Here is a 12,817-nt window from a genome sequence, read left to right on the forward strand (position 1 = left end):
GTGTAAAACAAAGATATGTACATGCATAAATCTATTTCCTACGAAAAGGCCGAAAACCCCTTGAAGCAGCACTTGAAGCTTAGCTGCCCACTCTTTTCTTCATGTGCTCAGTGCTGTCCCCTGGAGGAGAATGTGACTTTGAATTAATGAGATAATGAGAGTTCGATTAGAACGTGTTTGCAGAGGTGACGCTTTTCTGATGAGGGCAAGATTAAGCTTTCTCACTTGACACATTATGTAAGCAATGTATAAAAACTTTATGGCTTAGGACAGGGAATAAACCTCCCCTATGCTATTAACAATTTATTTTTCTATTCCTGTTGAGAAACTGAAAACTAGAATTTTTTTGGCAACTTGTGGGAAGGTGAAATAAAAGTCCATAAACTCCTCAGAAAGGTGTTCAGGTTGTTGTAACATAACAACAGAAAATTCACATATCTGTACTTTACATTCTTATTTATATTTCTAGCAACTTTTACCTTTACTCCACTGCATGTCCTCTAACTATCTTTGTTACTCGTTACTACCAAATAAATAAATAAAAATCAGAAGAGGAAGAGTTGGTAATGTATTTATATATAGAGATATTAAAGTCTTGATGAGCTGCTTTACACTCTAGTTTTGCCATTCACCCATCTTTCATACCCATTCACACGCTTCAACATGGGGTTAAGTGTCTTGCTCAAGGACACATTATAGACTATCAGAGCCAGAAATTGAACCCACAACCTTCCAGTTGAAAGACTTTTTTTAATACTTTTACTTCTAAAACTTAAGCACATTTTATATCAAAAAATAATTTTTGAGTATAGTACAATTATAAAAAGTGACTTCAACTTCTATCAAAGTCCTTTTCTGGTTAGATTCTTGTACTTTTACTCTAGTATCCCTTGAAGGTACTACTATACAAGACTGATTGATGCTATTATATCAAGTGGGGAGTAGACGAGGAGAACAGCCCTAAACCGCCTGATGGCCATTCAGGAGAACACAAGCAATGGCTTAACTTTCCAGAACCGCACACTAACCTCATTTTTTATACAAGATATTCACTCCTTTCCAGTCATTTTTCTGCACATCTCTAACTTATGACAAAAGTACCTGAGGCCCAAGTCCACGATGCATCATGGTCAGCTCACTGTCTTTCATGTGTCGCATGAAGTAAGAAGCAGGTACCACATGTAACATTTCACACAACGCCGCGTAAGACGTGAGCCCCGTGGGGTCGTATGCCTCCTCCTTACCTGCAACATAAATGAAGACAGTCTGACTGAACTGTTCGCCATCAATATCTTTTTGGAAAAGAAGAGATGTGAGATGTCTTCTGTGTCAGATATTGAAAACTCGCTTGAGGCTGGTATCACCCTGACAGAAGTTCTTATTCACATGGTTTCACCGCTATGAAAAAGAAGCCTGACACCAAGAGTGAGAGTTAATCATTTATATGCAGAATAGGAGTTTCTGTTTTGTTTTTTGTTTTTTTTTGTAAAGCAAACAAAGTAGATTAAAGATTATCAAACGGGACTGTTCATCTTTAAACGTATTGACTACAAAAATCACTACTTTTTTGATCTGGGTATAAAAAAAAAAAGCATGATTTTGAACACCAAACCTTGCTTTGCATTTTAAATGAGGGGATATCACACCTGTTTCTAATACAATGATTAAACCACCAGATTTATCTCATTTTCTCTATCATAAAACCAACTTTTTTTTACCTCCAAGCTCCAAATCTGTGTCGTAGTCTTCATCAGAGATCGCATGCTCTACTTCTCCAGGCTCCACCTCTCCATTCTGTTTCCCCTCCTCACCATCCTCTTCACCCTCTATTTCACCTCTGTCTGAAACATTCCCATCAAGACTCGAGGGCTGGTCTTGTGGCCCACGCGTTTTGACCTCTGTCCGGCTCGCTCTTTGCTGGATGGATGAGGAAAGTAAGCTGGGTCAAAAGCTGCATGCTGCTTCCACAGCCTGAGTGAAGCAATTTGATGGATTTGATGGATTTGCATGATCTGCCAGGATAGAACTGATGCCCACTCTTTGAATGACTGAACTCTGTAACTCCTCCCCGTCTCTACTCTAGATCCATTTAACTTTCTTCCCATCTCTCTTTAACCTCCTGATACAGAAACTGTGTTTCAGAAGTCAAAGTCTGGCGAGCTCAAACGTTTGAAGGGTGCTCAACCGGCAAAAATAACACGACCAGAGACTTATTGAACACGTCATATTGTTTCTGCATTGGTGTAAACTGACCTGCTGCAACTGATGCTGTCAGCTGGTAACATTTTACATTACAGTACAGTAACAATACCATCGATTTTTTTATGATGCAATTTGTAGCCTGGTAAAATTGATAATAGTTTGTTAAAAAGGAGACAATATTACATTAATTACATAATATTTCCTAAGTAATATCCAAGTTTTACTCTTGGTAATGAGGTTCACATGAAAATGTTTGTGAAAAAAAATCGACAGTTTCCGTATTATAAAGATGAAATTCATCATCCCTCATATCCCACACAACTTTCCCAAAGATACGATGGTTTTACCATGATATTGCTTGCCTTTCATTGACTGTAACTGTTGTGTAATGTAAAATTTTAACTGTCAATCAATCTGTCGTTAACTTTAGGAGAAAGAAAATCAATAGGCATGAATGAATGAATGAATACAAACAGTAGATGTAAAAATACATTAGATACAAAGGGCAGCAGTGATTTGTTGCTTGCCAAATAGTGAGCCCACATACATCGGTACTATAAAGCCTGAGATCTCTTTGATTACTCAGCGTACAATAACCTCTCTGGGGATTTCTCAACATTTAAAGCCTTTTTTTTTTGCCATTTCGTAACTCATTAGATTAATGTAGTATTGCAGTAGCAGTAACACGATTTTGCCAAAGTGTTAGATCATATCAGTATATTTTGCCTCTGAATAGTGCTGTATCCTTGCTTCACCTGCTTTTCCTAGACATTCACACTTCCCTTGTTCAAGAGTTTGGCTGGTTGGCCGGTGCGTCCTACCTCCCCCAGCTGCAGCTTCTCACTTTCTGTTTCTGCGTCATCATCTTCCAGCACAGAAGGCATCAGCATCTCCTCTGCCAACTTCTTCCCATAAACCATGACTTTGAGTCAGAGTAATGGTGAACACCAATGTAAAGATAATAAAATGCAAATTCTGCCGCATTTACATACACATCACATTTCTCATCTACATCAAACCTGCTGGTAAAACATTTATGCTGCGAGTGAAATCACTGACTGCACCGTATTTGACCAAGACAATGTGTTCATGCAACCGATCTTGCTCAATATAGGAGGGTCAAACTCATTGTGTTCATCAGGCAGGCCACTGCTGCCGCGCTCGCCACCAATCAGAATCTCCACGTAAAGTTTGAGTGGCTTGTTTTGTTGACAGGTTGCTATGGCACTGAAAGGAATTTCAGCACTCCAAGTGCCAACTCGCTGAGCCATGACAACCAGAAGGACAAGAAGAGGAGAGGAAGCATGTGACCTGTTTACTGCAAAAGCACTTTATTTACAATAAATCTGACCTTCAAACTAAAGCGCTCCACTGTGGGGACACACTTCTCCAGTCTGCCTTATTCCACTTATAAACAAGACACACAAACCAAGCGACTGTGTTGACATATTCTGTAAATGTTTCTTTTTATTTGTGAGTAAATGCAAAGTCCTTGCAGATGACGCATTAAAATGGAATATCCTTATTTAAATACACAACAAAGGTCATTATAGCAGAGGCTGTTTGGATCAGAGTTGGTCATAGCAGCAATATGCAAACACAGAAAAAGAAACTCCCTCCAAAAAGTTTTTCTTTTTTTTCTTTTTTTAAGCATCCAAAGCCTCCTGTGGAACAGGCCAGACCTCACAATACAGTCTCACTGACTGGCACAGTGCTGGTAAATAGACAGAGCTTCTCTTTTCTTTTTCTTTTTTTAGGACAGAGATCACCATGCATTTATTTAATGCTGCTGTTTTATCCCCATACCTAAAAGATATGTGAGACACCTTATAGAATAGGCTTTTTTGTTCTTTTTTTCAGAATTTTAAAGCAGAATCATAGTGCTCATTTACATAATCAAAATACATTCTTAAAAAAGATCAAAGTGTTACTCTTTATATGCTATGCTTTGAATATATATATAATATGTATATTTATGTATAGAAGCGATGATCTTGTATCAACTGTTTTGCTGTTTTACACCACAGAGATGTTCTCATTCAAATGAAACAAAGTCTGTTTAAAGAAATGATACAGAGGAGACATTCATCCCGAACAAACAGCAGAGGGGACAATGGGAATTGTCCGTTAATTCAGAGGAAAACAAACAAACAAACAAACAAACAAAAAAGCTAACATATTCTTTGCAGCCGTGAGGGACAACTGGACCTCACACTGAAATCTTTAGTATCACAATGACAGCTATCTTTACAGTCAATAAGAGACCAGGTTATCGACAAGACTGTGAAAAGGAGAAAAACCTGCAGGTTTCTTCAGATTTGATCAATAAACAATGTGGCTGCAGCACAAATGTATTGAAATGACAACCCTGACAAACTGGAAAGCAGCAAGTGAACACAGCTGCAGCACCGCTGCCTCTCCGCTTTGGATAAGATAAATCTTCCCTGGAATTTATAATAGTATACTGAGCTGCTGAGTTTCCTGACACCTAAATACCATCTGTAAGATCGGGATCGTGTGAATACGGGAGCACCAAATTTGATTTTAAATCTCACCACTTAGGTAATGTAAAAACGTGCATGTTTACACCCACTTATATAGAGAAGCACGCACTTATGACACACACGCACACATTCACTCACACAAGCTGATGCTACCAAGCAGGTGTCAGGTCACAGTGAAAGAGTGGCATTAGACAAAAGAGAGAGAGAGATGTAGGCAGAAGCTGAGAGTTAATGTAAGGCAAGAGGCATCGGAGTCGTGATGCTGAAAAAAAGAAATAAAATAAAGGTCAACAGGTGATTGCTGTGCACATTTGACAGCTGCCAGATATGATGTGTGGTAGCACAGTGTGCTCAAACAAATATGTTCCGCTTCCCTTAACAACGAAGGTTGTGTCGCACACAGGCTTTTTAAAGGGTTGAGTTTAACATCTTATGGAGGAAAAACATCTCTCTTAGTGAGAGTGCAGTGGTCGATACCACTACCATGCTTTTGTGGGGTAAACACAACACTCCAGGCTCAGATGAGTGAAGACTGGACGCCGAGCAGCTGAAGGTAACAACACCTTCTTACCAGCATACCCTTTTGTAATTGGTATTTTAATTTCAAATTGCATTCTGTGTGTACAAAGAGGTTTTTGGAGGGGGGGGGGGTTAATACCTCTGCTTCCAACCAGGAACAAGCCACACAGTTAACCGACTATAAAATGTATGGAACTTTGGTTTGTGTACAACGTTTGGTGTGAACGCCTGCTAACTGAATACTGGCTGTAACAATCATATTCCCTGTGGTTTTCAAAGCGTCATTATAGTATATGTCATGATCTTTCATAATTGGATACAACCTGAAAGCCGTCAAATAAAATGTCCTCTTTAGCGTGCGCCCTCCAACGGGCCAGAACGTGCTGGGACATGTGATGATGTGATGATGTTATGAGAGGATGGACAGGCCAGAGCGCTAACACACAGGCTCACCAATCAGACGCTGTAAATGAAGACTGGGGAAATGGCAGTTCCTCATTAAAATAACTCCAACCCTCTTGTTCACCCCCTGGTGGCTGGCAGTAGAATACGTCTTAAACTCTTTCACACTTCAGAAGATTTAAACATCGAGCTAATCATGACCGAGACGACTCATTTGCAGTAAGTCAGGTGGTACCTCAACGTCGCAGCTGTACTCCATGATCCATCACCAGCACAGGATATCAATATCAGCACTCGTATTCAGAATAATTTGGTTTAATTTTTGTACAGTGGAGGTGTAAATGCATCGTCCATCCTTAAAAACTACCTGCTGTCAAGAGCTGGATCATATGTTTGTAACATAAGTCAGGGTGACCAATGAATCCATGAATGGCTGTACATCGTTCACATTTCAAACCTTTTCTGAATCTACAGCCTTTGATATAAAAAAAAAGAGGAAAACAAACACATTTGATCAGCCCTGATTCTGAGTCAACTTAAGTCATAAATCAGACACTTTCAAACAGATGCCCTTGCAAATATAAAACCCCCAAAAAACAAAACAAAAGAAAACAAACAAACATTCTTTTTTTTTTTTTACTGTAACAATAATACAGAGTATATTATATTCATTGAGTATATTCTTTCCTTGGTCATGCATCCACAATGAGGCAGGTCATCACAACAGGTTTACACATAATAAATTATAATTTATCAATTGTATAATTTTTGGAAGTATCATCAACAAGCAAAACAGATTCTCAGACAACAGAACATTTCCAACTTGCTACGGACAAAATTGCAAGTCCAACAGAAACATTAAAGTGGTTTATAAAAAATGAAGGAAGGAAGGAAGAAAGGAAGAAAGGAAGAAAGAAAGAAAGAAAGGAAGAAAGAAAGAAAGAAAGAAAGAAAGAAAGACATTTTTACAGTAAAAAAATTGGCACAGTATTCTCTAAACCAGTGCTGCTGAATCCTCCAGACTGGTTGTTCTCAGAGAGCCCCCATTCATCAACTTACATGCAGAAAACCCTGAGAAATAAAAGACAGAAGGAGACAGAGGGATAGACAGACAGACAGACAGAGCACAGAGCACAGAGACATAGAAATAGAGCGGTTACAGTCATTACTCATCCAGCAAGCATGGGCTTTGATGGCCAAATGTGAAATTCAAGTGACAATCCACACAGGAACCATCGTCTGTGAGGCATTATGTTGGTACTTAATGAGCCATAGTGGCTATGTAGGGCCCTTGTTTTGCACTCACGGCAAGGGTATATGGAGTGTTTAATCTTAAATGTGCACAAATAACGACGGAAACAAAACAAAAACAGAAATGGAGCCGAGCCACTCGCTTTCCCTCTAATCCTGTTAGTTTAAAGGCCATTCTCCATGAGTTTCTATGGTTACCCGTTCTGTTTTCATCGCAAACTAGGGGTGATAACTCACTTGCATCGCCAACAACTACAGGTTGCAGATTGGATTGGGACCAGCGCTCCATAAATTTCAAGCCCTGTGCCAATTTTTATTTTCAGATTTTCTTTTTTTAATCGGAGTGGCAAATTAGCACCACAGGTGAAAAGCTGAATGGCGATGAACACGGACGAATGGTGTACAGTTTAGAGGCGTTTTGTGTAGACAACAGATATTACTATGCTTCCTAAAATTCACTGAAGGACAGATACATTGACAACCAGAGAAATGACTCAGAGAGAGCAAACTTCTGCCAAGGTCGCAGAGTTTCACATCTCCCCTATCTTTTAAAGATAACAAAACATCTGAGCCAGTAAATAAAGGAGGGAAATACGAATGAATGGAAAAAAAGGAAGGAATGAATGTAAGGTCTTGTATGGTTTACTAGGTGCACAAGATGATTAGATTTAAAAAAAAAAACGAGTCAGTAAATTGACTGACACATTAGCAATGGCTCATATAAAGACTTACATAAAGTGGCAAATAGACAATGATGCCCAAAAAAAAAATGATGCTGTAACAAATGAGCCAGAGAATAAGGCAGTATAATGTGGTATCATTACATAGAGCTTAACTAAATGTGAGGCACACCTCTGTCTACACAGAGTGGCAGGGAGGCAGTTTTGGGAGGCACCGTGTGAGAGAGAAAAAACCTCAAACTGCAATTTCATGCACGTATTGGAAATATCAATGCTGCTCAATTCCTTTTAAATGAAGGGAGGTCATCGGTTCCTGAATTGCAAGGTGGTTCCTTTGCTTAATTTTCATCTGCTAGACGTTAATATAAGCTCAGGTATCAGCCAATCATATCGTTTTCCACTGCTGCTGCAAGCAAATCAAAACAACTGTTTATCTTTTATGCAAATATGGGTCCTGTCTGACATGACGCGTTAAAAAGAGAGGATTGTTGGACCCAACTGGAGAAACTGTTGCGTGTTCATTTGATTGTGGAGTATTTCCTGAATACTTTACTTTGCATTGCAGGGGTCATCATCGCCTCTGCAAATCATGAAAAAAACAGCAACTCTAGATTCGAAGTTAGTCATGACAGACACTAATGCTCCGTCCCGAGTGGAAAACCATGAGTCATTGTTGTCATTACGACATTCGTCAAGCAATGAGGCGACACATAGATGTGAGTGTTCGGTTTCCCAGACAAAAAAAGTTTGCATGGGAGGCAAATTATCGGTTAAACAGACAGGGTGAGCCAATATGGAAACAGATAAAGGACCGATACTTGATGCAAACACAACACAGCCATTACAGCAATATGCTAATTGGTGTTTCGTGACCCGACTGGACTTTTTGTTGTGGTGTTTGGAGAACTTTCTATTGTTCCTTGATCCTGGTTCTACTGACTTTGTTTTCCTTGTGTCTTGATCATTTTCTCTCCAGTGTGATTGTTGTTATTTGTACAGGAACGTCTATGAAAAGGAGGTTTTGGACTTTGTGTTCCTGATCTGCCGTTAGGAAAACACTAGTGATATCAGCCACTACGGAAAATGCTGGAAATAAAAGATTAAAGAAACACTTACTCATCCGAATCCTTTTTGTTCTCCTCGATGTAGGCGATGGACTCTGAGCGCAGTCGGTTTGTGACCTCATAAGTGCGCAGGGTGACACCAAAGATGTCCTCATGGTAGCGATTCTCATCCTGGAAACAGATGTTGTTATTTTTCTTTGTAAGTGACAAAGAAAAAATAATAAAATAGCAATAATAATCATTTTTCACAGAAGAGCTTATACAGTAGGAAACGACGTGTGAGTACCAGAGAATACCAGAAAATACACCCTATGTCGTCCTGAAACCAATAGTCCGGATGGAAGAAAATATGAAGCTATCAAACACTAAACCATAACACACACATTAAGTCAGAATGAATGAACGTTTTGCTTATTAAATATAAATTCAAAGTTAAATATCATTGCGTTTGTATCACGTATCAAGACTATGAACGTTTCAGTCTGCGGGGTAGATTTGTGGATCGAGTTAGGTGAGGAGTTAAAGGAAAGCACTATTATACAGCACTTTAAAATAATCTTAATTATTTAAGCAATGCCATAATGACCATACAGTATAATTATTTCTCAATCACGTTATTGTTACACATCAAAAGCGACTTATTGTAAGTCGCTTTGGATTAACCTTTTATCCAAAGTAAGTCGCTTTGGATAAAAGCATCTGCTAAATGACATGTAATGTAATGTAATGTAATCCAGAAAGTATGGGAAACATGTATGGAGCTTTAAAAAATTACAATTATTTCAAGAAATATTCTAGAGATCTGTCCGACTATTTCATGTGGACAAATATCCTATTATTTATATTCATACTGTAAATATTTTTGAGATGGGGAGACTTGAACAGGGGGTAGGAATTAATAATTATTAAAAAGGAATTAGTAAAAAAGTATACAATTCTTCCTGCTCCTTTTCCAAAATTTTTCTTTGTTTGTTCTTTTTTTTTTAATGTTTTTCTTATCTATATTCATTCCTTCATTTGGTTATACACAATACATAGTAGTTGAATGCTAATCTTCCTCTTGCAGTGTTACTCAAAGGCAAGATATTTTAATTTATGGACAGATGTTGTCTTCAATGTCAATAGTCACTGATCATTTTTATACGACGTGTACAGTTGTTAACGAGCTTGGTCTTTATCTCTTTAGCCTCTTCATCCTTGAATTTATAGATGACAAGAAGACATTGGGAAAAAAAGGAACAGGACACTGATAACAAGTGATTTTTCCTTCTCTCTGTCGCCCTCTCCTCCCAGGGGAAGTTGGTGAAGTTTTTTAACCTCAGGAAAGAGTGACTCAACATTTTTTCAGCATACAAGTGAAGAAGCTGCATTGTATCCACTCATTTCAGCTGGAGTTGACTGCAGTGCTCAGTGGCACCTTTTTTCATTAACTTTTTTCACAACTCATCCAGGATCCAAACTAGCAAGCTCTTTTTTCCCCAGCACTCTGTCCTGTCACTCCTTTTTAGTGGACCAGTGATAAATGTTTTACCCGAAGCTTGCTGATAAAGAAGCCAGCGTCCTCCAGGCTCATGTTGCCCTGCTGCTTGACGATTTGCTGCACCGTCTTGAGAACATCTCCAGCCATCGTTACATCCCCGCACACGTAGATGTGTCCTCCCTCCTCCCGCAGGCACTGGTACACCATCTCTGACAGCTGCTCACGCAGTATATCCTGTACATATTTCTGACAGGGAGAAGAGGAGGAATGATGGAGTGTTCATTAAAAAAGTCGGAGTAAAAGTAGAGACAGAAACAACGTGTAAAAGTGATCGGAGATTATATGCACATCACCCATTTCTTGATGGTGCAATGTCAGCAGAAAACTAACGCTACTCTACTATTATATCCCGGGGTTTTAAAGTCACTTCTTGAACATATCTGCTTAAAAGGGCATAGCAAATGTAATCATTATTCAAAAGAGCAAAAAGCCGCAGACAAGGAACACAAGATGAAAACCTGAGCAACTACCAAAAACCTTCAAATGGACAAACTGTACATGATGTGAAATGCAATGACTGTACTCCAGCTGTTTTTATTCAACCCTTTCTCTACTGTGATTTCATTTCAAACCCACACAACAGTTCAAATAGAGCTGTGACGAGCTGACTCATCACACTAATGGATAGTTCACTGCTTGTACCTTTGGTTTGCCAGGCTCTCTAGAATATGCCGTGTAGAGCTCCTTGAACACCCCTTTGTTCTTGGCCTGGATTGTCTCCTCCTTGTAGATGTGGTCCATCTCAGACTGCCGACAACCAAATACCAGGACCATGGGACTCGATTCAATCCCTTTAAGATGACACGTAGGGTTAAATTGTTGATGTTGAGTATTAAACGAAACTAGCTTGAAATTCACTTAATCAGACACGTGCTTGACGAGTCTGTGAAGGTTCTCTGTGACAGGTTCTTGTGAAGCAGTGGAATAATTCAACTGCAAACGCTCTCGATGACGCAATAATGGAGAGTAATGAAGCAGAAACCAACCTTTGTGTTCAAGGTCATAGAGTCTTTTTTGCCAGAAGCTTCTGAATGGGGCGATACCAGTCCCTGGACCCACCAAGATACAAGGTGCCTGGTTGTCTTTGGGAAGCTGGAACGATGGTGCACTAAAACAACAATAAAAAATAATAGACAACAAAAGAGAGAAAATGGTCAAATAACCGGGGCCATGCTTGAGGGCAATTCACTTAAATTAACTTGGAGTGTAAAATTTAAGGAGCACGCTCCATTAGTAATCTTGCAAAGAATTATCATAAACCTGCTATCTGCAGTCAGCTTATCATAAACAGTGAAAAAGAGGATAAACAGGTAGTTTGGCTCAGCACAAATGTAAATTATCTGACAATCATCACCTCTACAGCGCTTTGATTGACATGCATCTTCTTTCTTTAGTGTAAAAGAATAAATCAGACTATTTCATGGTAGGGACCAGTTGCTTAGCAACCTGTAATAGCCAGACTACAACACGAGAATTTGTGAGCTTCATCGAGGTGCTAGTACAGTAGTCTGGACCTGTACAGAGCATACTACTTCTCCAAGTCTCATCTTGATGGTAAACTAGGTTAGCCAGCTAGTGGTGGTAAATCATACTATATGAACCTGTGTCCATGTTCTCATGTAACTCTCAGCAAGATGTGAATTTGGTTATTTTCATCTGAGAAACTCATGAAATTCCTCGGGCAAAACAAAACAAAACAAACAGAACACTGTGATGCATACCTTCGGACAAAACATGGCACCATGTCCCCCTTCTCTATCCTGTTGAGCCATGATGAGCACACTCCATGGTGAATGGGTCCTTCTCCATCTGAATGGGACAATTAAAAAACAAACACTTCACCTCTTTCTCCCCCTTCAGCCTTCCCGCTCTCTTGAACATGCATGTGTGTTTATGTGTGTGACCGAACCTGTTTTATAAGAGTAGAGCTGTTTCTCATTCCTAAGCTCTAAATTGGAAATTACAGTAATTGAGCTGCTCCTTTTACAATACTCATAACATGTCTGTTACAAGTATGCATTACTCGCCACAGAGGAAAATAACAGTGAGCAGCAACGGTCTGCTAGCTGAGAGAGAGTGGATGTTGTCACCTATTGACTTTTGTGCACTTACACTGGTAAATTACATTGAATAGATAATACATTTATATACTGTCATACAGCCCGGTACAGCTGTACTGTTTTTTCTCATTCTATGCACATGTCCATATCTTTGAAATAATACTGAATCCTCCAAATCTACAAACCCTGTAATTGCACAGGTGGTCTAGTTGCTCTATGTCAAGGGTTAAATATCCATCTACAGCTTTATCCTCCACAGGAGCGTCGCAGGGGTGCTGTGCCAATCTCAGCTGACATAGGGCGATAGGCGGGGTACACCCTGGACAGTTCGCCAGTCCATTGCAAACAACCAGTCACTCTCACACTCATTCACACCTACGGTCAATTTAGAGTGACCAATTCACTTATTCCCCATATTGCATGTTTTTGGACTGTGGGAGGAAGCCGGAGAACCCAGGGGGAAAACCCACGCACACACGGGGAGAACAACTCGGGTCTTCTTGCTGCAAAGGCAAGCGCGCTAACCACTACCCTTCCAAGATATCTTTCAGTTTATTGAGTCATTGAGTCATTGTCGCAACCTTGAAACAAACTT

At 39.5% G+C, this 12,817-nt stretch overlaps 1 protein-coding gene across 5 annotated transcripts in view; it reads right to left on the reverse strand.

The window, feature by feature from the left end:
* Positions 1–1,733: 1,733 nt before the first annotated feature.
* nos1 (nitric oxide synthase 1 (neuronal)) overlaps positions 1,734–12,817 on the reverse strand; it is a 44,511-nt gene continuing 33,427 nt past the window's right edge. For 3 of the 5 annotated variants that reach the window (XM_058635835.1, XM_058635833.1, XM_058635836.1), the window contains 6 exons: positions 11,884–11,971; positions 11,149–11,270; positions 10,805–10,953; positions 10,154–10,348; positions 8,675–8,793; positions 1,734–1,917 (listed from right to left, as the gene is read on the reverse strand). In XM_058635835.1, coding sequence (XP_058491818.1) covers positions 1,827–1,917; positions 8,675–8,793; positions 10,154–10,348; positions 10,805–10,953; positions 11,149–11,270; positions 11,884–11,971 — 764 coding nt within the window. In that variant the 3' untranslated portion in view covers positions 1,734–1,826. Of the gene's footprint in view, positions 1,918–3,649; positions 6,699–8,670; positions 8,794–10,153; positions 10,349–10,804; positions 10,954–11,148; positions 11,271–11,883; positions 11,972–12,817 lie in introns of those variants that run through there. The other 2 variants (XM_058635834.1, XM_058635837.1) reach the window with 2 other exon arrangements.

The sequence above is a fragment of the Solea solea genome, chromosome 8, assembly GCF_958295425.1.
Source record: "Solea solea chromosome 8, fSolSol10.1, whole genome shotgun sequence".
NCBI lineage: Eukaryota > Metazoa > Chordata > Actinopteri > Pleuronectiformes > Soleidae > Solea > Solea solea.